Genomic DNA, 25626 nt, shown 5'->3' on the forward strand with positions numbered 1-25626 from the left:
GTGTATTTTATCTGGGACACAGCTAACCACTTGCCACCATCCATATTGGAGTTCTGACATGACACAAGTCAGGTATTGATAATGTTTTTAACTTCAGTAGGTTAGGGACTGTCTCAGATGGGTACACCGTGACGAGGTGAGACAGCTTTTTACCTTTTTGCAAAAATGTATACACTAAGTACCCTGTTATTAAGCACTTGCAATTTATTTATTTATATTCAGGGTATTTTTCATACAATTTTTCTCCTTGGTTTTTTCTAACCTAGATAGCTTCTCCGGGAGCCACGGCTCCCGATTTCCTCTCTCTCCTCTCTCTGACTCTCTCTCTACACTACATTCCTCACCTCCCCTTCCTGACTCCACATGTGTGTGACTCTATTCCACTCAAGCTGTCCACTGGTGTGCCTGGTGGGTGTGGTGCAGTGTGTATCTAGGATTTGATTTGCTGTTGGAGGCAACACCATTAAGATAGGGGCCCAGAACCAAGAGAGAGGTGGAATACTGCACTAAAAGGCAGCTTGTGCAGTACCCTGTGATGACCTGATAGTCCAGGGACGTCACATATGTAACCCACGTAACATGCTGTGACTGTCTTTTCCCAAAGTAAACGCCATCCCTGACAAGACAATATTGGCCGCATAATCTAAACCAATTCTGATCAGATTCTCAAGTCACTGCTGACTAATGTAGTGCCCACAGTGCTAGCCTCAGAGCAGTGCCCACAGTGCTAGCCTCAGAGCAGTGCCCACAGTGCTAGCCTCAGAGCAGTGCCCACAGTGCTAGCCTCAGAGCAGTGCCCACAGTGCTAGCCTCAGAGCAGTGCCCACAGTGCTAGCCTCAGAGCAGTGCCCATAGTGCTAGCCTCAGAGCAGTGCCCACAGTGCTAGCCTCAGAGCAGTGCCCACAGTGCTAGCCTCAGAGCAGTGCCCACAGTGCTAGCCTCAGAGCAGTGCCCACAGTGCTAGCCCCAAAGCAGTGCCCAAAGTGCTAGCCCCAGAGCAGAGCCCACAGTGCTAGCCTCAGAGCAGAGCCCACAGTGCTAGCCTCAGAGCAGAGCCCACAGTGCTAGCCCCAGAGCAGAGCCCACAGTGCTAGCCCCAGAGCAGAGCCCACAGTGCTAGCCCCAGAGCAGAGCCCACAGTGCTAGCCCCAGAGCAGAGCCCACAGTGCTAGCCCCAGAGCAGTGCTCAAAGTGCTAGTCTCAGCAGTTCTCATAATGATAGCTTCAGAGCAGTACCCACAGTGCTAGCCTGTGAATAGTGCTCCTAATGATAGCCTCAGAGCAGTACTCATAGTGCTAGCCTGGGAAGATCGCTCATAATGATATCCTCAGAGCAGGGCCCATAGGGCTGACCTGAGAATAGTGCTCATAGTGATAGCCTCAGAGCAATGCCGCTTATGCCAGCCTTAGAGTGGCACCCATAGTGCTAGCATAAGGTCTGTACCCATAGAGGTAGCCTCAGAGTACAGTCATGGCCAAAAGTTTTGAGAATGCTACAAAAATTAATTTTTACAAAGTCTACTGCTTAAGTTTTTCTAATGGCAATTTGCATATACTCCAGAATGTCATAAAGAGTGATCAGCTTAACAGCAATTACTTGCAAAGTCAATATTGGCTAAGAAAATGAACTTCAACCCCCAAAACACATTTTAACATCATTGCATTCCTGCCTTAAAAGGAGCAGCTAACATTGTTTTAGTGATTGTTCCATTAACACAGGTGTGGGTGTTGATGAGGACAGGGCTGGCGATCAATCAGTCATGATTAAGTAAGAATTACACCACTGGACACTTTAAAAGGAGGCTGGTGCTTGGTATCATTGTTTCTCTTCAGTTAACCATGGTTCTCTCTAAAGAAACACGTGCAGCCATCATTGCTCTGCACAAAAATGGCCTAACAGGGAAGAGTATCGCAGCTACAAAGATTGCACCTCAGTCAACAATCTATTGCATCATCAAGAACTTCAAGGAGAGAGCTTCCATTGTTCCCAAAAAGGCTCCAGGGCGCCCAAGAAGGACCAGCAAACGCCAGGACCGTATCTTAAAACTGTTTCAGCTGTGGGATGGGACTACCAGCAGTGCCGAGCTAGCTCAACAATGGCAGCAGGCTGGTGTGAGTGCTTCTGCACACACTGTGAGGCAAAGACTGCTTGAGCAAGGCCTGGTTTCAAGGAGGGCAGTAAAGAAGCCACTTCTCTCCAGAAAAAACATCAGGGACCGACTGATATTCTGCAAAAGGTGCAGGGAGTGGACTGCTGATGACTGGGGTAAAGTCATTTTCTCAGATCAATCCCCTTTTCGATTGTTTGGGACATCTGGAAAACAGCTTATTAGGAGAAGAAGAGGTGAGCGCTACCACCAGTCTTGTCTCATGCCAACTGTTAAGTATCCTGAAACGATTCATGTGTGGGGTTGCTTCTCAGCCAAGGGAATCGGCTCACTCACAGTCTTGCCTAAAAACACAGCCATAAATAAAGAATGGTACCAGAATGTCCTCCAAGAGCAACTTCTCCCAACTGTCCAAGAGCAGTTTGGCGCCCAACAATGCCTTTTCCAGCATGATGGAGCACCATGCCATAAACCAAAGGTGATCACGAAATGGCTCATGGAACAAAACATAGAGATTTTGGGTCCATGGCCTGGAAACTCCCCAGATCTTAATCCCATTAAGAACTTGTGGGCAATCATCAATAGACGGGTGGACAAACAAAAACCAACAAATTCTGGCAAAATGCAAGCATTGCTTATGCAAGAATGGACAGCCATCAGTCAGGATTTGGTCCAGAAGTTGATTGAGAGCATGCCAGGGAGAATTGCAGAGGTCCTGAAGAAGAAGGGTCAACACTGCAAATATTGACTTGCTGCATTAACTCATTCTAACTGTCAATAGAACCTTTTTGAACTCATAATATGATTGCAATTATATTTCTGTATGTGATGTAAACATCAAACAAACACAATTAAAAACCAGAGGGCAACAGATCATGTGAAAATATAATTTTGGTGTCATTCTCAAAACTTTTGGCCATGACTGTAGTCACGTAGTGCTAACCATTGAGTGGTGCCCATAATGCTAGCCTCCAGAATGGTACCTACTGTATAGTGTAAAGGGTACTTTACATGCTGCGATATCGGTACCGACACCGCTAGTGAGCATACCCGCCCCCGTCGGTTGTGCGACACGGGCAAATCGCTGCCCATGGCGCACAACATCGCTAACACCCATCACACGGACTTACCTTCCCTGATACACGGCAGCCGTCAAATAGCAGAGGTGGGGCGGAGATCCCGCCCTCCTCCTTCCTTCCTCATTACCGGTGGACACAGGTAAGGAGATGTTCGTCGTTCCTGCGGTGTCACACGTAGCGATGTCTGCTGCTGCAGGAACGACGAACAACATCGTACCTGCAACAGCAATGATATTTGTAAAAGGAGCGACGTTTCAACGAGTAACGATTTTTCACGTTTTTGCGCTCGTTGATCGTCGCTCCTTGGTGTCACACGCTGCGATGTCGCTAACGGCGCCGGACGTGCGTCACTAACGACGTGACCCCGACGATATATCGTTAGCGATGTTACAGTGTGTAAAGCACCCTTTAGCCTTATAAAAGTCCAACCAATATAGTGCCACTAAAACCTAAATAGCAGAAGAAGACATAGACTGGCACTGCTCCTACTCTCCATAGTACTACAAGTCCCACACTGGCATTTCACATGTAGCCCCCAGTCCCTCTCTTTTCCTCAAGTCTTGTGTTGCACCTCAACAGCATAAAAGTTTGACGATCCATCCATGTCCTCACTGATAGATGTGGACTAAAGCACAATATGACCAAAGTGGTACAGGACACAGATACAACACACTATAGGGTGTTTTACACGCTGCGACATCGATAATGATATATCGTCGGGGTCACATCGTTAGTGACATCGCAGCGTGTGACACCAATGAGCGCCGATCAACAAGCGCAAAAACATGAAAAATCGTTGCTCGTTGACACGTCCTTCATTTCCTTAATATCGTTGCTGCTGCAGGTACGATGTTTTTCGTCATTCCTGAGGCAGAACACATCGCTATGTGTGACACCGCAGGAGCGACGAACATCTCCTTACCTGCGTCCACCGGCAATGAGGAAGGAAGGAGGTGGGCGGCATGTTTCGGCTGCTCATCTCCGCCCCTCCTCTGCTATTGGACGGCTGCCGTGTAACGTTGCTGTGATGCCGCACCAACCGCCCCCTTATAAAGGAGGCGGATCGCTGGCCAGAGCAACATCGCAGGGCAGGTAAGTTCGTGTGACGGGTGTAAGCGATGTTGTGCGCCACGGGCAGCGATTTGCCCATGTCACACAACCGACGGGGGCGGGGACGCTCGCCAGCGATATCGATACCGATATCGCAGCGTGTAAAGTACCCTTATGACTGTCAGCTTTTGCATCCATGACTTGTGCTGCTTGTGGAATAAAACACAATACTAATAAATGATCACACAACGTCAGAGTAATACTACGTAAAGCAGGTGAAATAAGTATTGAACACATCACCAATTTTCTAAGTAAATATAAAAGTGCTATTGACATGAATTTCTCTCCAGATGTCGATATCTAATCCCGACAGGCAAAGAAATCAAACTATAGATGTCCATAAATTAAGTTATTGATACTAATGGTAAATGACACAGGGAAAAGGTATTGAATACATGAAGAAAGAGCATTGCAAAAAACCATGGGGAATCATGACGCCAGCTAAAATCTATCAGTAATTAGAAAGCAATTCTCCTACTTACATAAAAATATTAGCTGGTTCAACTGATGGCCTATAAAACGGTGTCTCATTATCAAGGTGCCACACAAAATACATTTCATGATGGGTAAAACCAGTGAGCTGTCTCAAAACCTTTGCAACCTTATTGTTACAAAACATACTGATGGCATTGATTACAGCTGAGTTTCTAAACTAGTGAAGATTCCAGTGAACAATTTTGGGGCCATAATCCAGAAGAGGAAAGAACATAATTTCACCATAAAATCGCCATGACCAGGTGCTCCTCGCAAGATTTCAATTAAAGGAGTGAAAAGAATTATCAGAAAAATTGTTCAAGACCAGAGGACCACCTGTGTAGAGCTACAGAAAGACCTGGAATCAGCAGGTAAAATTGTTTAAAAAAAAATAACTCACTCAACCTCCATGGCCTATATGCACGCTCACCATGCAAGACTCCATTGCAGAATTAAAAGCATGTTCAAGGACATTTACAGTTTGCTGAACAACATTTAGATAAGCCTGTGTAATACTGGGAGAATATAGCCTGGTCTCTGGTTAGATGAGACCAAAATTGAACTCTCCGGGTGACATAATACACACCATGTTTGGAGGTCAAAAGGCAAATCACCCACAAAACACCATATCAACAGTGAAGTTTGGATGTGGGAACATCATGGTGTGGGGCTGTTTTTCAGCATTGGCACTGGCAAACTTCATATAATTGAAGGATGGATGAATGGACAAATTTAACGAAATATTCTTGATAAAAATAAAAATCTCCTGCCATCTACCAGGATGATGGAGATAAAATGAGGGTGGACATTCCAGCAAGACAATGATCCCAAACACACAGACAAGGAAACTCTCAATTTAAGAAAAAGAAAAGCTAGAATGGCCCAGACTATCATCTGAGCTGGATCCAATGGAAAATTTATTGAAAGAACTAAAGTTCAGAGTCCATAAAAAACCCCACGGGACCTGCAGGAATTGAAGTGTTTGTGTGGTAGAATGGTCCAAAATCACACCTGAGCAATGCATGCAACTAGTGTCTCCATACAGAAGGCATCTTGAAGCTTTTGTACGAAGTATTTAATAAATTTCAGTAAGCGTGTTCAATGCTTTTTCCCTGTGTCAGTTCTCATTATTACACAAAAATTAATTTATGGACATCTATGATTTGATTTCTTGCTTGTGTGGATTGGATGGGTTGTTACCAACATGTAGTGAGAAATTCATGTCAATATCTCATTTAGAAATTTACTTAAAAAATTGGTGTAGTGTTCAATACTTGTTTCACCCGCTGTATATTGTATCTGTCTGCCTTGGAGCTGTATACAAAAAAGCAGAATATTTTAATCAAGGACATATTAATAGTTGAATAATGTTTTTTACCATATTTTAGATGCTTTGGAACTGTTATCAAATAGTCTTAAAAACATTTTTTTAGCACAAGCAACAAACTATTAATTACACTGGCCATGTAATTATCGGCATTTCCATAATCCCAGGTTGTCTATATCTATAACTGATGCTTAGGTTTTCCATACCTGCCTTTTGCTCTCAAGGTCACAGTTGGCGCATTGTACAATCTCTCCAGAGTCCGCAGAGCTGTCCACAAGGAACTTTAATAATCTATCCACTGGGGGTAGAGCATTGTTTCCTTTCACTATAGATTGATGCCTACAGGATGCAAACATAAAGAATCAACTTGTTAGAATACATAGATGTGCCAGATAGTGCCTATTTTCACAGTGATGGACAATATGTATATATACACATACATACATACATACTGTATAGATATTTCCTGCAGGATGAAACAGATTGGATTTGGACCTCATTTATCCTTGTTTTTTTTCTGAGAGAGTGGAGTCATGCTAATTGGCAACCGCTCATGTATAAATGACAATCATCTTCTGTTTCTTCCATTTCTAATAATTGCACCAACAGTTGTTGCCTTCTTACCAAGCTGCTTGCCTTTTGTCCTGTAGCCCATCCGACCTTGTAAAGGTCTACAATTTTGTCCTTGGTGTCCTAACTCTTTAGTCTTGGCCATGGTGGAGAGCTTGGAGTGTGATTGAGTGTGTGGAAAGGCGTCTTTTCTACAGGTAACGGGTTCAAACAGGTTAAATAATACAGGTAATGAGTGTAGAGTCCAGCTCTGTGAGAGCCAGAATTCTTGCTGGCCGGAAGGTGATCAAATACTTATTTCATGTAATAAAATGCAAATTAATTATTTAGAAATCATACAATGTGATTTTTTTGGATTTTATTTTGTCTGCCACGGTTGAAGTGCACCTACGATAAAACAGGGATTTTATCAAATCTGTAGTACTCAGCCCAATAAGTGACACATTGCTGGAATCAGGGTCTCTGACCCAGATGGGTTAACAACAACTTGGTGAGATATTCCCTTTAAATTAGTATTTCTTTCATCATTCTACAAAATCTAAGTGACAACCCATGAAGTGGACCTGATTGTCACCCAAATTATTCAAAAACAGATATACAGTGAAATTCCTTTAATCCAGCATGTGATAATGCAATAGTCTGGAAGCTATTACTTGCACATCTCTGTAATATAAATTTCTCCAAACAGTCCAGGACCTATAAGATCTAATTAATCCTGAATCAATTAAATTTTACAGTAGTCTTACTGACATCGTAAGTGACAATTCTCCAAAAGGTGCTCAAAACCCTGAGAGCTGTGCTCCTCCAAGTAATATAGGCTGGATGTGAGATGTGTGCTCCTCCCAGTAATATAGGCTGGATGTGAGATGTGTGCTCCTCCCAGTAATATAGGCTGGATGTGAGATGTGTGCTCCTCCAAGTAATATAGGCTGGATGTGAGATGTGTGCTCCTCCCAGTAATATAGGCTGGATGTGAGATGTGTGCTCCTCCCAGTAATATAGGCTGGATGTGAGATGTGTGCTCCTCCCAGTAATATAGGCTGGATGTGAGATGTGTGCTCCTCCAAGTAATATAGGCTGGATATAAGATATGTGCTCCTCCCAGTAATATAGGCTGGATGTGAGATGTGTGCTCCTCCAAGTAATATAGGCTGAATTTGAGATGTGTGCTCCTCCCAGTAATATAGGCTGGATGGGAGATGTGTGCTCCTCCCAGTAATATAGGCTGGATGTGAGATGTGTGCTCATCCCAGTAATATAGGCTGGATGTGAAATGTGTGCTCCTCCAAGTAATATAGGCTGGATGTGAGATGTGTGCTCCTCCAAGTAATATAGGCTGGATATAAGATATGTGCTCCTCCCAGTAATATAGGCTGGATGTGAGATGTGTGCTCCTCCAAGTAATATAGGCTGGATATATGATATGTGCTCCTCGCAGTAATATAGGCTGGATGTGAGATGTGTGCTCCTCCAAGTAATATAGGCTGGATATATGATATGTGCTCCTCGCAGTAATATAGGCTGGATGTGAGATGTGTGCTCCTCCAAGTAATATAGGCTGAATTTGAGATGTGTGCTCCTCCCAGTAATATAGGCTGGATGGGAGATGTGTGCTCCTCCCAGTAATATAGGCTGGATGTGAGATGTGTGCTCATCCCAGTAATATAGGCTGGATGTAAAATTTGTGCTTCTCCAAGTAATATAGGCTGGATGTGAGATGTGTGCAACTTCCAGTACTATAGACTGGATGTGAGATGTGTGATCCTCCCAGTAATATAAACTGGATGTGAAATTTGTGCTCCTCCAAGTAATATAGGCTGGATGTGAGATGTGTGCTCCTCCCAGTAATATAGGCTGGATGTGGAGTGGGACCCCCGGTGACGTGGAGCACTCGTGCTGGGGTGACCCGGACAACGGCAAGGGGCCCGGGCAGAGCTGACCGAGATCGCACAGAGCCGTCCCCCCCCCCCCAGACTCGGCCTCACAAACCAGCAAGCCCGGCGATCAGGGAGAAGAGGAGAGGGACCGCCGCCATCTTGGAGACCTGAACCCCCCCCGATTCCGCAGGCCAGAGGCAAGTGCGGCAAACACACAGCCGCAGGACACAAACCAGACGGCCGACAAGAAGTGGAGAGGACGCTGCTACTTACCCGGTCACCAGTCAGACAGAGCCGGAGCAGGGGAGGCGGTGGGACGCGTCGGGCCTTCGGGCGGCCGCCGGGAGATCCGGAGTTCCGGCCGGAAGCCTCGCGACAGCTGCGGGTGGCGCTTTGGGAGACCCTACCGGGACCGGAGAGGAGTTCGGGCGGTAAGTGAAAACCTCCGGACGCCCTCCGGACGCCCTCCCGCATCCCCGCGTCCACCCCGTGAGACCCAGGAGAGTCCAGGGCATACCCCGCCGCGACCCCCATTCACCGGGACGGCGTCCTCCTCCCCCCCTCTCCCACAGCTGAACGACGCACGCCAACCCAGGAGTCGGGGGGCTGCCAGGCCCGCTTCCGCAGAGAGGCCGCACTCAGGTACCAGGCAGGAGAGCCTGAGGGAGCCCCAAGCAAAGAGGCCCCCCCTCATAGCCTAAGGGCTGCGTCCACAACATCTCAGGGGACACCCCACTCCTCTCTCCACTACCTGAGGCCCTGCCAGGGATGAGACTCTCACATTTAGGGTCGCAAGAAGGGCACTTTGGCAATATTCTAAGTTCCTGAGCCATATATCTTCCTAGACCCTGGGGCTGCCGACGGGAACACACAGAGGAGTGGGCACAGAGGACGTCCACGCGGACCTACACTCCATATAAAGGCACAGTCCATCCGACCCCCCCACAGGGGCATGTAAAGCGGTGAACTCCATACTGCTCAGAGGGAGCAGAGGGACCAGACCCCCACTCTACTCATTATAACATAATACCATAAGAACTGACTTCGACATGGTCAAATTTGGCAATAAAATGGCCAGCGCTCTGCCCAAACCATGACTCATGGTGACCATGACTCAGGCAGACGTCGATAAGTTTCTCAAAAAACATCTCTTGCCAGCAGAGGCGGGGGCTGACAGTCTTCAAAACTCATCTGCTAATGCCACACAAGAAATGGAAGATGACGCAAGTGATGCAGAGGACATGGATTCCAGCAAGAGCCTCCCAATCTCCAGGTCCTTTATCAAACGGATTCTCAACAAAGCCTTAGAACCGGTAGTGAAAGAACTCTCTCACATCAAACAGGATATTGGCCAGATAGGCCACAGAGTGGAAACACTAGAAGCTTCCCAGGCCACTATCACCACAACCTCCAATGCCATCATCTCTTGTCTCCACCAACAAGAAGATAGTGTCAACCAAATACATGCTATTCTGGAGGATCATGAAAATAGAGAGAGGCGGAACAACCTCAGATTAAAAGGCCTCCCAGAATCGGTAGCAAACGAAGCCCTGATCCCGGCTCTTCAAAGCATCTTCTCCGACCTGATAGACGCTGATCCTACACCACCGATAGAGCTGGTCAGAGCCCATAGATCATTGAGACCCCGTCCCAGACAGGGGGAACCACCAAGAGATGTCATCTGCCGCTTCATGGACTACCGAATTAAGGAGCTCATTCTTAAAAAAGCAAGGGAAGCTGGCACCATAAGGTATGAAGACTCCGAAATCCGGATATTTCAAGACCTTGCAGCCACCACTCTGACCAAAAGGCGAATACTAAAACCCTTTACAGAAGAGCTACGCCAACGCCAATTCCCATATCGCTGGCTATACCCATTTGGCATTGCAATAACAGCAAAAGGGAAACACTACCAAGGCAAAACATCAGCTGAAATTAGACGAATCTGTGAAGACCTGGCGATTACTTTGGAGAAATACCCTGAATTGGAAATCCACAGTTCGGCATCTACGCTACAGCAACTTCCAGAGCCGTCACCTTGGCACAGCATCATTCCGAAGACCCAAAGGCCCAGGCGCAATGCGGCACAGAAGCTCCAGACGAACTCAGAAAGCGAGCCCCATGAGAGGGCCTAGGCTCAGGCCTACTATTGCCCTTCATTGCTTATGCATGCTAAAAGCATGAAGTCACTTTAGGGGTTCTGCACTTTTTGCTCCCTCTTGATGCATACCCATTCTTATTCCGATGTTGAAAATGTTGTTATTGTTGAATTTAACACCTTGTTCCCTATCTGATCTTTTCTCCACCCTCCATCCCATCTGCTCTTTCCTTTCCCAGCATGGTCGTGGGTCTGGTCCATTCATCCCACCGCAAAAAGAGACATCCACCCGCAATTGTCACTATGCCGACACATCATAAGGTATTTAATGTGATAAGTCTTAACGCGCACGGGTTGAACTCCCCCATACCAAGGGCACAGACTCTATCTAACTTTCATAAGAAACATATTGACATAATCTTTTTACAGGAAACACACTTCTGCAAAGGCAAAATTCCAAGCTTTGAAAAAGCACACTATAACACGTGGTTTCATGCCCCCTCCCCAAATAAACGTACTAAAGGAATGTCGATAGCACTCGCCAAAGACATACCCTTTTTACCCCAACATGAAGTCATTGATCCTGATGGCCGGTTCATATTTGTTAAAGGCCTATTGGCGGGCTCAATGGTAACTATGGGAAATATTTATGCTCCAAATGTCAAACAGGTTCGATGGCTACTTTCCACACTCAAAAAATTCAGGACCTTTTCGGAAGGCACTCCAATACTCTGTGGAGACATTAATGTAGCCCTGGAACCAAAATTAGACTCAACCTCAAAAAAGAGCCACATATCACTCAGGGACCTCTCCCGGATCAAAACTTCTCTCCTCTCTCTTTCCCTGATCGATGTCTGGCGATTACAACATCCAACAACCAAAGATTTTACCTTCTTCTCTCATCCCCATAAATCATACCACAGGCTAGATTACATTTTTTTACCCAGGTTTCTATTACCTAACGTCACTGACACAACAATCCAATCTACGCCACACTCTGATCACGCTTATGTCACGGCAAGTTTCACATTGCAGAGGCCATATCTGATCCACCGCACATGGAGGTTAAATTAATCAGCCTCTCCTCAGAAGACAATAGGAAACGTATTTCTGATCGTCTCCGCAATTACTTTGCGGAGAATAAGACACAAGACATCAATGCACCAATTTTATGGGAAGCACATAAAGCGGTCATAAGGGGAGAACTGATTTCCATTTCCTCACACCTTAATAAACAAAGGAAACTAATTCTGCAAAGCCTATATGAAGATATAACTACTTTGGAAACCCAACACAAAAAATCTCTGTCCCAACAGACTTTAGAACTATTGACTGCCAAACGGGTGGCACTGAGAGACATACTCAATAAACAGTCAGCTAAATTACATTTGAGCTGGAAAAACCGCATATTTGTACATGGGGACAAAGCCTCCAAACTTATGATGTCACTAATAAAAACAAGACAGGCTCGCACGTTTATACATACACTTAAAACACCACAGGGCCATCGCACCCAGGACTATTCCCAAATCTCAAATGAATTTCTACAATTTTATAAGACCTAATACCAATTTCGGCCAGAAGAGTCAGCAACAGACAAAGACAAGAGAAAATGCGGCATACATAACTATCTAGCCAAATTAAACCTCCCGACACTCTCCAAAACACAACAAGAATCCCTGACAAAACCGTTTTCTCGTGCTGAGGTTCAGTCCATCCTGTCCAAATGCCCCATGGGAAGAGCACCAGGCCCGGACGGCCTACCAACCATTTATTATAAAAAATTCTTTGATATCTTGGGGGATCACCTCCTGGCAACATGCAATGCTTTACTTCTCGGTGATCCTATTCCCAAACAAGCCCTGGAAGCCCACATATCATTAATACATAAGGAAGGGAAAGACCCGGAAAGTTGTGGAAGTTATAGGCCCATTTCACTTCTGAATGTGGACCTAAAAATCTACGCTAGCTTAATCGCTAACCGGGTTGCGGAAATCCTTCCTGACCTCATATCTCCGGAGCAATCCGGATTTGTACGAGGAAGAGAAGGGAAAGATAATGCGCTAGGCTTACTTCACCTAATGCAATATGCTAGGGCCCAGAACTTGCCCCTTGTGCTTTTGGGAACGGATGCCGAGAAGGCATTCAATAGGGTGGACTGGACCTTCTTGCGGGGCACGTTGGAAGCTTTTCACTTTCCTCCGACTGTCATACATGCAATACTACAGATGTACACATCCCCCACAGCCAGAATCAAAATAAATAACACGCTGACTGACCCCTTCGATATCAGAAATGGAACCAGGCAGGGTTGCCCCTTGTCCCCCCTACTCTTTGTCATGGTAATGGAGCCATTAATATGCTCCATCCAACGAAACCAGGAAATTGAGGGGATTAACCTACAGGGGACTCACCACAAGTCCGCCGCCTTTGCGGACGACTTGTTGGTAGTAATGTCCAGACCGGAAAGAGGCTTCCCTGCCTTCATGAACACACTAGAAGATTACAGCCAATGGTCCAACTTCAAAATCAATCTCTCCAAATCTGAAGCGCTGAGTTTAAACATCCCGGGCAATGTCACTAAACTTCTTCAACAGTCGTTCCCATTCAGGTGGCCAAAAAGCCACATTACCTATCTCGGCATCAAAATAGGGAAAGCCCCCAAATCCCTTTTTGACCTAAATTACAAGCCTCTCCTTCCCAAACTTACCACGCAAATAGCCTCTTGGAAAGCACCTTTTATCTCTTGGATAGGCCGGAAAAATCTAATCAAAAGCATCATACTCCCAAAACTCATATACCTCTTTCAAATGTTACCTATACCAGTCCCCAAATCTTTCCTTTCTCAATGCAATTCTTTAATTTCCAACTACATCTGGAACAAACATAAACCAAGAATTAACTTTCACACATTGAGCCTCCCAAAGGACAAAGGGGGTATGGGACACCCCAACATATCCACATACTATAAAGCCGCCGTCCTCTCTAGAGCAGTAGACTGGGTCAGACGCCCTCCGAATAAGTTATGGACGACGATAACGGAACACTTGGCCCCCACCCCCTTACGAGCCCTCTTACTCGCTCCCTCCTGTCAGGGAAATAAAAGAACCTTTACCAACGAACTGACTAGAACACTTCTGGACAATTGGAACCATAATGTGGAGCTCCTGGCCCCCCCTCTCTCCCCACTTACCCTAATCTCCGATATTCTAGACTCCAGCCTGAATCTTGCCAACACCGCAAAATCCACGCACCTGAGTAATGCAAAGATCCCGGCTACGGATCTCTTGGAGGACGGCTCTCTGGTCTCGAGGCAGGAGATGGGTGAGATCCCCCTCCTCTCTAAACTCACATTTCTCCATTACATGAAAATAAAACACACAATCCAACCACTACTGCCACAATCCAACCTCGCTAGACCCCTAACCACATTTGAATCCTATTGCTCGCAAACAAGGTCCCCCAAAAAAATCCTATCTCGCTTATATAACACTCTACTTACAAAAGAATTAGCAGTAAAGAGAGCTTAAATTCTGAAATGGGAAAAAGATCTGAACACCACATTTACCGACGCTCAAACGAGCCAAATCTACGGAGCCTCGCACGGACCATCATGTTGTGTGAGGGTCCAAGAGAATTCTTTCAAAGTAGTTGCGAGATGGTACATAGTCCCTACCACGGTCGGCACATGGAAATCCGCCTCTTCGGATCTCTGCTGGAGATGCGAGGGGGACAAGGAAACGTATCTCCACATATGGTGGACATGCCCACGCCTCCAGATATTCTGGAAGACAGCAACTCAGCTGATCTCTGACCTTACAAGCAAACAGGGGGACCCAGAACCCATGCATCTGCTACTAAATTTCCCACTGTGGCCTAATGATAAAGCTAACTCGAGACTAGTGTCATTTGTGAGCTCAGCCTGTAAACTGCTGATTGCCCAACTGTGGCGCACAACAATGATACCCACCATCTCGCAGCTACTACTGAAAATTGACCAATTATACTACGCGGAAGAGCTCTCAGCCCTCTCACGGCAGAATATGTTCTCCTTTATGCAAGTTTGGAATGCCTGGAAAGATTACAAGTCCAAACCCCCTTTTTTGGCGGCGGTTGCGCAGAAGATGCCATAAAGGATCCTAAGTCATCTCCTCCCCCCCATTAGGGGACTGAACGAGCTAATGACTTAGCCCCGATTATTATGGACATATGATGAATGGACCCTAGACCAACACCCTCTTCCTACTCCACACCCCCCTATCTCTTCCCCCTTTCTCCAATCTCTTGGACCCCCTATCTCTCTTACTAACACTGAGTTTCGAGTGCTAAAAGGCTTCTTTCAGGAGTCTTAGTTACACCCCCCCTCCTATTTCCTAGTTTCTCTTATTTGTTTTTTTTTAATAAGAAAAAGGAAAAAACTGTTTTTTATAATATTTCGAGGACAAGTTATGGTCTCGCTCGCCTTCCACCCCTCGTCTGATATAAAGACTATCAATCGACTTGAGAATGTCACCCCACAGACGACATCAGACCTGGAAGGCGGTTCAATGCAAATTAGTTTAATAGCGATACTAGATCTGTCTATGCTCTCTGATATTTGTATACATTTTGTTTATAACTGTTCAATAAACAAAACATTAAAACAAACAATATAGGCTGGATGTGAGATGTGTGCTCCTCCCAGTAATATAGGCTGGATTTGAGATGTGTGCAACTTCCAGTACTATAGACTGGATGTGAGATGTGTGATCCTCCCAGTAATATAGGCTGGATGTTAAGATGTGTGCTCCTCCCAGTAATACAGGCTGGGTGTAAGATGTGTGCTCCTCCCAGTAATATAGGCTGCATGTAAGATGTGTGCTCCTCCCAGTAATATAGGCTGCATGTAAGATGTGTGCTCCTCCCAGTAATATAGGCTGGGTGTAAGATGCGTGCTCCTCCCAGTAATATACAAAACAAGAATGCCGCAGAGACACCTCAGGGAGATCAACATCCAACACCGCGGAGCCCCATCACGTGTTTCTCAACGCAGTGACACTAGAACAAGGTCCCCTGGGAAAATATGCAAAACAAGAATGCTGCGGAGACACCATCACATGTTTCTCAACGCTGGCAGGAAACTAGCCAGGTCTTTCACCGGGAAGGAACAACCACGGGAAGGGCAGTCTCCAGTTAAGGAGACCACCTATGCCAAACATGGTATCCATCCACAGACAGCTGCAAAACATTCTTGTTTTGCATATTTTCCCAGGGGACCTTGTTCTAGTGTCACTGCGTTGAGAAACACGTGATGGGGCTCCGCGGTGTTGGATGTTGATCTCCCTGAGGTCAACCATCCTTATCTATGTACCTCCCAGTAATATAGGCTGGATGTGAGATGTGTGCTCCTCCCAGTAATATAGGCTGGATGTGAGATGTGTGTTCCTTCCAGTAATATAGGCTGGATGACAGATGTGCGCTCCTCCCAGTAATACGGGCTGGGTGCAAGATGTGTGCTCCTCCCAGTAATATAGGCTAGATGTTACATTGTCGCCTTTTATCTGATACTTGGATTAATGTCCACAATTTTGCATGCTAAAAAGACAAACATGCTAGTTATGAGCGTGAGTGCTCAAGTAGGATCCAGTCCTGTAACTTCGGATAGACAGACAAGGCTCTCCAATAAGTGGAAAAGACATGATTTATTTGGTGATATAGCAGCAATCCAGCATGTGAAAATTTTTTGTCTAAATTTGACCATCATCAGTTTATGGATTGCTTAAGGTAGGCTGCCTGGAAATGAGATTGTAAAAGAAGGTATGCCTTGTTGGTTCAAAAAGAAAAAAAAAACTGGACATGTCAACAGATCCAAAAATTATAATATCTATGATAATTAACATAGCTGCAAGTGCCATCCATAAAAACACAGATAAATACATACGAGAAAAACATATGGTCCTAACAGTTATGAACTCCACTTTAGATGTTTATCGCCTAATCTTCCTTTTGAGTACCTAGTAATTATTACTTTTTGATATAGAAGAATTACATTGTTTATTTTCTCTGGATGAAGCCACATGAAGTGGCGAAACGAATGGGATCTATTCCGTATTGGTATTATCTATTTATTTTTGTGTGTGGTATTTACCATTGCTTTCAGGCTTTATGATTGATTGCATGATTTTATATAGTTGTAGGCTTCACAGTGTCTTTCTACAGATCATGTCTGTATGTCACGATGTGACTACAGATGTCATGTCAGGTGCGAGTGGTCTCCCGGCGAATGGCGCAACACAGCGGGAACACCTGGTTACTGTTTGGCAGGGGGAGGGGATGACCCCTGCAAGTGGCGCAATAAAAAGGGAACACAATACAACAATGGGCCCAGGCCCAGGGAAAGAGGAATGGTGACACATCCTGCTAATACTTACCTTAGTCTGATCTCTGCACTCTTTAATGTCCCTAAACAGGTCCTTCCCCCCGTGCACTGATCAGATGCCTAGGCCCTTGCTAGCCCTGAACTCACCCTGACTAGTGATGGCCAGCGAGATGCTACTCTTGTCCCTGCAAATAAGATAGATAATACAAACAGGTGGGGAAAGATGGAACAAAGAGGACTCCAAGGTTTCTTCAACAAGAACTTTGTAGCTGCAACAGTAACAACACCACAGCTCTGCAGAGAAAAGTTCAACATGGACAGCTAAGGAATGAGCTATAGCTGGCCTAGGGAGGAGTGAGGAGCAGATATTATTAGCACAAGGGACTTGCTGCAGCTGTGGTTATAACTACTTGTTAGATCACTGCATGACTGCATGATAGAAATGTGTGGCGCCCCTGAGGCTTCAGTCGCCACAGAGTACTGCATCTGATTTAAGGTGTAGTGCTTAACCCTTATCCGGAGGAGGTCGGTACCGGTTTCACCACTTACACACTCAAATACACCACCAGGTTGCCCTCCCCAGTGGGGACCGGGCTAGGGTAGGGTCTTAAGGTAGCCTTTAAACATGGGGGGCACCACTCACTAGTGACTGGGACCCGGGGGAGGAGCAGCCACCAGGGGGAGTCAGGAGCCAACACAACAGTTAGGAGTTCTCCAGCAGGAGAGGAAAGGAGCAGATGTGTCTTACAGGTGCTCTGGTGGGACACAGGAGTTCACGCAGTTGCCGAGGGGAGATCTTCATTGCTCCCTCGGAACCGGCGCCAAGGTGCAGGACCCTAGACAAGATAATTCTCCAAGTTAGTTTTCTAGAATCTGCCGGGACGGGGAGGTTTCAAGCTTCCCTGGCTACAAAGAGCCCGAAAGCACAGTGCCAGTTAGGATCCAGGGCCTTGGACAGCACCAGGCCCCATTGCGGAGCCGCGGTACCTGCAAATAGAGACAAGAGTACTACTCTAGATGGACTGGGGTCCTCAAGTAGCTTTAAGCCTTGGGCGATCCAACCTAAAGGTGCTAGGAGGAAGGGGCCCACCGAGTACCACACCGGACTGACCTCCGAAGGAATCTGGGCTCGACAGGGCCCATCAAAGTGGGTGACCAGTACTACCTGGATGAGCAGCACAAAGAGTGAGTAAAGACACCTGGAACCGCAGCATCTGACTTGGACTCTTATTACCGGCGCCACCGCCCCCACACCTCGGCGCCAAAGGCCATGGCCATCACTACTCCCCTCATCATCCTCCCCAGGGCCTGCTCCACCTGTGGGGAGTGATACCATCTCTGGCTGCTACTACCATCTGCCCAGGAGGACAGTGACAGCAGCGGCGGCTAAATCCCTGGCTGCGTAGCACAGGTGGCATCACGACATTTATACTACTACACCCCCATCATTTTCCCTCCATATTGGTGTACACCTTGGGGCACGAAGCTGGGCAGGCCACCGCGACACCTTAGATCATCTTACCAGTCCGGTGACGAGTAACTCAGGTACGAGACCCTGCCTGAATTCCCCTTGCCCCCTCGGTGCTACAAATGAACCTTAACTCTTTAAGTGACAGATGGAATTAAATATGCTCCAACTCAAGGAAAATGGTGAGCAGGCAATAAAGCACATCTGCGATCCACAATGCGCAAGTCCACATACATCAGTACATCAATCTACATCAGGCCGTGACATTATATGTACAATAAAATTTTCACTTTAGATACTTTAAATATTTACTAATTTTGATTTAAACTTTTCTGAGTATTTCCTTTTTTTTATGATATACTTTGTTATATATTTTGAGATTTCGCTTGCCATGCACTCTGACTTTGCCTTTACTGGGGCTATTGTTTTGGGGGGGGGGGTTTGAGTGTATGCAGTTCAGTTGATTCTTGCTTATATCTAGCTGTGGAAACAAAGGAGGACACGTACACGTACCCATGAATAAGCGACCATAATCCTTTGCGAAACGTACGTCGGGTCCTCCACGCAGAGCGCTTCCACCTGCAGGCTTTGTGCACCGGCGCCCAAGGTATTACCCCTGACCTCCATTGTCAGTCGTTTATCCGGTGATTACTTCTAGGTTACCTGATATAGGGCGTACATTAGGTCACTAATGCCTGTTTACCCACTGTACTACCTCTTTTTATTGTTGTGTCACATGGAAATGTAAAATTATATCCTTTTAATACTTTGCCTTAATAAAATTACCTTTTAACTTTTTTCACCTTAAAACTCCTTTGTCCTCCTTTGTTTCCATGAATTTTGGAGTGGTATGTCTTCAACACCTTTCATTGTATTGTGGTTGACCCTGTCTTGCTGCTTATAATGTGCCGCAGGTTTCTTTGTTTAGTTATACAGTGCCTACAAGTAGTATTCAACCCCCTGCAGATTTAGCAGGTTTGATAAGATGCAAATAAGTTAGAGCCTGCAAACTTCAAACAAGAGCAGGATTTATTAACAGATGCATAAATCTTACAAACCAACAAGTTATGTTGCTCAGTTAAATTTTAATAAATTTTCAACATAAAAGTGTGGGTCAATTATTATTCAACCCCTAGGTTTAATATTTTGTGGAATAACCCTTGTTTGCAATTACAGCTAATAATCATCTTTTATAAGACCTGATCAGGCCGGCACAGGTCTCTGGAGTTATCTTGGCCCACTCCTCCATGCAGATCTTCTCCAAGTTATCTAGGTTCTTTGGGTGTCTCATGTGGACTTTAATCTTGAGCTCCTTCCACAAGTTTTCAATTGGGTTAAGGTCAGGAGACTGACTAGGCCACTGCAACACCTTGATTTTTTCCCTCTTGAACCAGGCCTTGGTCTTCTTGGCTGTGTGCTTTGGGTCGTTGTCTTGTTGGAAGATGAAATGACGACCCATCTTAAGATCCTTGATGGAGGAGCTCAGGTTCTTGGCCAAAATCTCCAGGTATGCCGTGCTATCCATCTTCCCATGGATGCGGACCAGATGGCCAGGCCCCTTGGCTGAGAAACAGCCCCACAGCATGATGCTGCCACCACCATGCTTGACTGTAGGGATGGTATTCTTGGGGTCGTATGCAGTGCCATCCAGTCTGCAAACGTCACGTGTGTGGTTGGCACCAAAGATCTCGATCTTGGTCTCATCAGACCAGAGAACCTTGAACCAGTCTGTCTCAGAGTCCTCCAAGTGATCATGAGCAAACTGTAGACGAGCCTTGACATGACGCTTTGAAAGTAAAGGTACCTTACGGGCTCGTCTGGAACGGAGACCATTGCGGTGGAGTACGTTACTTATGGTATTGACTGAAACCAATGTCCCCACTGCCATGAGATCTTCCCGGAGCTCCTTCCTTGTTGTCCTTGGGTTAGCCTTGACTCTTCGGACAAGCCTGGCCTCAGCACGGGTGGAAACTTTCAAAGGCTGTCCAGGCCGTGGAAGGCTAACAGTAGTTCCATAAGCCTTCCACTTCCGGATGATGCTCCCAACAGTGGAGACAGGTAGGCCCAACTCCTTGGAAAGGGTTTTGTACCCCTTGCCAGCCTTGTGACCCTCCACGATCTTGTCTTTGATGGCCTTGGAATGCTCCTTTGTCTTTCCCATGTTGACCAAGTATGAGTGCTGTTACAAGTTTAGGGAGGGTCTTAATTAGTCAGAAAAGGCTGGAAAAAGAGATAATTAATCCAAACATGTGAAGCTCATTGTTCTTTGTGCCTGAAATACTTCTTAATACTTTAGGGGAACCGAACAGAATTCTGGTGGATTGAGGGGTTGAATAATAAATGACCCTCTGAATAAACTTTTCACAATTTAAAAAAATAATAAAAAAAGAAATAACATTCTTTTTTGCTGCAGTGCATTTCACACTTCCAGGCTGATCTACAGTCCAAATGTCACAATGCCAAGTTAATTCCGAATGTGTAAACCTGCTAAATCTGCAGGGGGTTGAATACTACTTGTAGGCACTGTATCTAGCTGTGCCTAGAATTTCCCTTTTGGTTGGTAACTGTACTGCACAATGGTAAAACCATTGGTAGCAGCTGTGCTTGGTTTTGAAGCTTTGTTATGTTCCCCTGATTGGCTTGAGGATAATACTGTAGAACTAAGGATAGGCCATCAATTTAATAGAATTCATAAACACTTTGAAACATAAGCATTATTTAGAAATCCACACTTTTTACATATATAAATCATGTACTCAACTCATGAAAATGTGCAAAAAGGAATAATAATAAAAAATAAACAGCATCGCAGCGCCACCTGGTGGTCAGCTGATTCATTTTTAAACTTTTTTTTTCTTATAAATTTCTCAATTTGAGATTAGGTTGGCATAAAAGTATTCCTGATACTTGTACTCCAACTTGAAAGGAAATATTGCATATGTAGGCATGACATATATACAGGAGGACAGTATGCAGAATTATTATGCAAGTATTTTGATCATATCGCAATTTTTATGCATATTTGTATAAACCTGAATGCTTATTGGATGAAGCCGATCAGGAGATGTGTATTTGAGAAATGAGAAGGGTGAGGCCTGAGGATACATTTTATCAAGGTGTGCAGAATTATTAAGCAGCTTGTTATCCACAGGCAAAATTGGCCAAAAAAACCTCTGAAATATAAAAAATTGCTAAAAATCTAACAGACTGATGCAGCACTCTTGAAACTGCTAAGATATTGGGACAATCAGTCACAAAACCATCAAACGTTTTGTTGCAAATTGTCAATATGTGGCGCCCTGGACTAGCCAGGTCGTCACAGGTACTACAACACGACACCCCCACCCCGAGACAGGCACATCAGTCAGACACAAAATCCTTTGCCTCCCTCCAGGGGCTGATGTCCACACCAGGTGGGGTGGAGCCAGGCGGTTGGCCCCACCCACTGAGGAGTTCACAGTCCTGGGGGAGGGAAAAGGAAGTCAGTGTAGAGTTGGAGTGAGGAAAGTGAAGGAGAAGGAGTGAAGGAGTAGGAGAGGAGCAAACTGACCGTGTCCGGGTGTGTGGCCCGGGCACTTAGAGCAAGGTTGGCAGACGGTGGTGGCCGTCTGCAGGAGAGGCAGATCAACGCGGAACCGTAGGACCGGGGACGGGCGGTGGCCCGCCGGTACCGAACCGGGGAGCGAAGTGAAGCCAGCACAAACCGGCAGGGCCTGCGGACCCCGACCAGGCTTGGAGTCGCCATTAATAAGGTCGAATCCGTCAGTGACCGGAACCCCAGGGGTTTCCTAACAGTCAAGACCCAATTGAAGGCAACCGTCCAACCAACAAAAGGAAATACAGCTACCGCCACAGCTAGAGTTCCAAGGGCCAGAGCCTGCGGGCAAAAGGGCTCCTCCGGCACATACACACGCTGGGGAGCGGGTTACCGGTGGGAAGCCATCGGGACCGAACATCCACAAAAGGTGCAGGGAAAGGCAGCCACCACCAACCGTCCGGGAGAAGCCACAGCAGCCGGCTGCGGGACCCGTCCATCCAGCCGTTTGGTTTACCAGAGACTTTTTGTACATTTGTGGCTGAGTGAGTACAACCGTGCCTTCCGGCACCGGGCTGCGCAGTCCCCACGGCCCTGCACCTTGCCAGCCCTGCCTCCCCGTCTCCTCACCGAGCCCCGGGACCTCCAACCCCTACCCACGGAGGGGGGAAACAACATCCCAGCTGCACCGTACCATCGCTCCCGGGATCCCCGTCAATAGCAGCGGTGGTGCCCAACCTCACCACAACCCATGGGTGGCGTCACGGACCAAATCCCCAAACCAAACTACCCCCTTTCACTCACGGGCGAGGAGCGCCTCTCGAGTCCCCGGATCCGGCCCACCGCTCGAGCCACCGAGCAGCAGCAGCAGCGCCGGACCCGAGCGTGGTGAGCGCAGCACCCCGCTGCCCGCGACAAATACAGTCGCAAAAAATGTGAAGAGTAAAAAAAAAAGAAGCACAGTAACTGCCAAAGGTTTGAGAAGAATCAAATGTGAAGCAACATGGACCCATTATCCTCCAGTTATATTCCAGAACCGCAACCTCCCTGGAGAGCCCAGAAGTACAAGGTGTTCAATGCTCAGAGACACGGCCGAGATGAGGAGGCTGAACCCGACCACCGCTGAGCTAGACATAGAAGGGGAAACGTCAAGACTGGGCCAAGAAATATCTGAAGAAAGATTGCTCCAGGTTTTATGGACTGAGGAGATCAAAGTGACTTTGTCCCTTGGCACTGTGTGTACTTCGTATGGATCCCTTTCGCTTAGAACTACTCGGGTCCCGCTCACCTGCATGGCTAGAAGGGTGAGCTTGCTCTCAGGGTTCACGCTTGGGATTTTCTGGACGGTTGTGGGAAGTCCTATCCCCCTCGCTGCGCTAGTACCCCAATTCTGGAGCGGGTGGGGATCGGTTCCTGAAGACTCCGTTCCCGTCGGGTGAATTACTGGGCTGAGTGAAGCTTCTTCCCAGCCTAGGGTCTGCGTACCCCGTTGTGCCCTGGCCCCTGCCCGGTTGTAGCACAAGGCAGCCGGCCCGCTCTCTGTAGCAGCACCGTGCCCCCTGTCACTACCAACTGCGACCGGGATTCCAGCTCCTTCTGGCCAGGCCAACGTCTGGCACCTGGGACAGGTGCAGGAGCCCAGCTCAACAGCGTGACCTGTCCTGTCACCGCTGTCTCACTGCTCAACTACTACTCAACTAACATTTCTGCCCTCCCTCTTCCATCACTCCATCTGGGTGGCCCTATTCTCCTCAGGCTGCCCAATGGGTGTTTTGTGGGTGTGGTGCAGAGTGTTCCTCAGGATTTAGGTATACCTGTTGGTAGCAACACTAAATTGACAGGATCCGTAACCAAGGAGGAGCGAGTACCATACAGAAGGGCAGATTGCACGGCACCCTTGTGACGACCTAATAGGCCAGGGCGTCACACATGCAGTGATCAGCTCTCTAAGAGCTCTCTCAGGGAGTGGAGCGCAGGTATCACCCGGTCCAGATTGGTTATACGCCCTTTCCTTACCCAGGACCGGGCAAGTGGATAGCTGTGGCCCTAAGCTGAGGAAGATGCCAGTTAGGAGGTCTGAGACCGGTAGTCGTGTAGCATGGAGGAGAAGAAGATTACAGAGCCCCGCAACTAAGGGTGGCAGAGTAATGGGTCCCAAGAGCTCCAGAGACAGGGAGGGGACCACCACACGAGAGCACAGGAGGAGAAAGTCCACAGACTGCCTTACCAGACTTGATCTCTGCCCTGCTTGGGAACGAACGGAGACATTGCAGTGAACATGAAGGAACTGTGAGTAAATAAGATCTGAAACCCGCAACCCAGTGACTCTGACTCTGTTTGTCATCGCCTTGTGATCTGGTGATTCCCAGTTCCCCGTTCTCCCTCTCGGGGGGCGCTCCGCCTGTGGGGAGCGTTATCATCCCGGCTGCACCCCAACATCACCCCCGGCGAGGTACCATGCAGCGGCAGCCTTATATCCCTGGCCGCACACCACAGGTGGCGTAGTCAACATCATTCATTCCACTCCTGGAGGAGGCAAGGTCGGAGAAAGGGTCCACAGCGGAGGAGGTTGGGACCCCAGTCACCACTGTAACCGGTGACTACTTCTCGAGGACAATCCTTGCTAGCCTGGCTTTTACTGTGCACCACGGGGCCACGGAACCGAGTCAGGCCACGACTTCAACAAACCACTGGCTCGGCGACGGGTATACAAGGTACGGAGTTAAGCTCCTATCTAGAGCTCCATGGAGTGTCACATATGGAGCCTCGTTCTGATGCTCCATAATCTTTGATGCAGGAAATCAAGGAATGCCGTGGGAACTGCAGGCCAATGTCAGACCTGGGAACTTGGATTTCTAAGAAACTGGTGAACGAGGGGCAGTGTCCTGTTTTTATTTCTCTCTTTTTAGGTCTTTCAGGTTTTCATTTGTGGACTACATCGGATTATGTGAACTACGGCTGATCCCCCGGACTATGGCGAACCTGCATGGCTTTTTCTTTTAATAAATTAGTGAACCAGGGAAAGTGTTAGGGAGTGTTTTTTTAAATAAAATATTTTTGCTTTTTTGTTTATGCTGTTCAATTACTGGGTTAGTAATGGGGTGTCTCATAGATACCTCTCCATTACTAACACCTGAGCTTGATGCCAACTGATACTACTAGCTGACATCATCCCCAAAAACCATACCAGATTGCCACCGCACCAGGATAATCGGGAAGAGCTGATAAAAGCACCAGAATTGGAGCATCTAATATTATGCACCACTTCTGGTGCGGCTGCAGGCTGGTATATTTAGGCTGTGAAGGGCCAAATAACCATGGACCTTCCCACCCTGATAATACCAGCCCCCCTCTGTCTGCTTTACCTTGGCTGGTTATCAAAAATAAGGGGGACCACACATTATTTTTTTAAATTGATTATTTAGTTATTATGTTAAACCAGGCTAAACAATCTTTAGTGCCACATGAAGGACACTAAAGGGTGCAAGTGTATAATATGTAGAGGGGACATTATCTATCAACATGATTTCTATTTTATGCCTCAATCTATACAATTTATCTATCTATTCTATCCACATTTTGATATTGGAACTTAGAGGAAAACTATAATTGAAAGATTGA

At 46.7% G+C, this 25626-nt stretch overlaps 1 protein-coding gene across 1 annotated transcript in view; it reads right to left on the reverse strand.

Moving 5' to 3' along the window:
• The window catches only part of RNF207 (ring finger protein 207), a 159585-nt gene that overhangs the window by 94999 nt on the left and 38960 nt on the right, over nucleotides 1–25626 (reverse strand). Inside the window, exon 5 of the mRNA XM_075328790.1 lies at nucleotides 6306–6438. Within this exon, the coding sequence (XP_075184905.1) occupies nucleotides 6306–6438 (133 nt within the window). The remainder of the gene's footprint in view (nucleotides 1–6305; nucleotides 6439–25626) is intronic.

Source organism: Anomaloglossus baeobatrachus, chromosome 11 (assembly GCF_048569485.1).
Source record: "Anomaloglossus baeobatrachus isolate aAnoBae1 chromosome 11, aAnoBae1.hap1, whole genome shotgun sequence".
Classification (NCBI taxonomy): Eukaryota; Metazoa; Chordata; class Amphibia; order Anura; family Aromobatidae; genus Anomaloglossus; species Anomaloglossus baeobatrachus.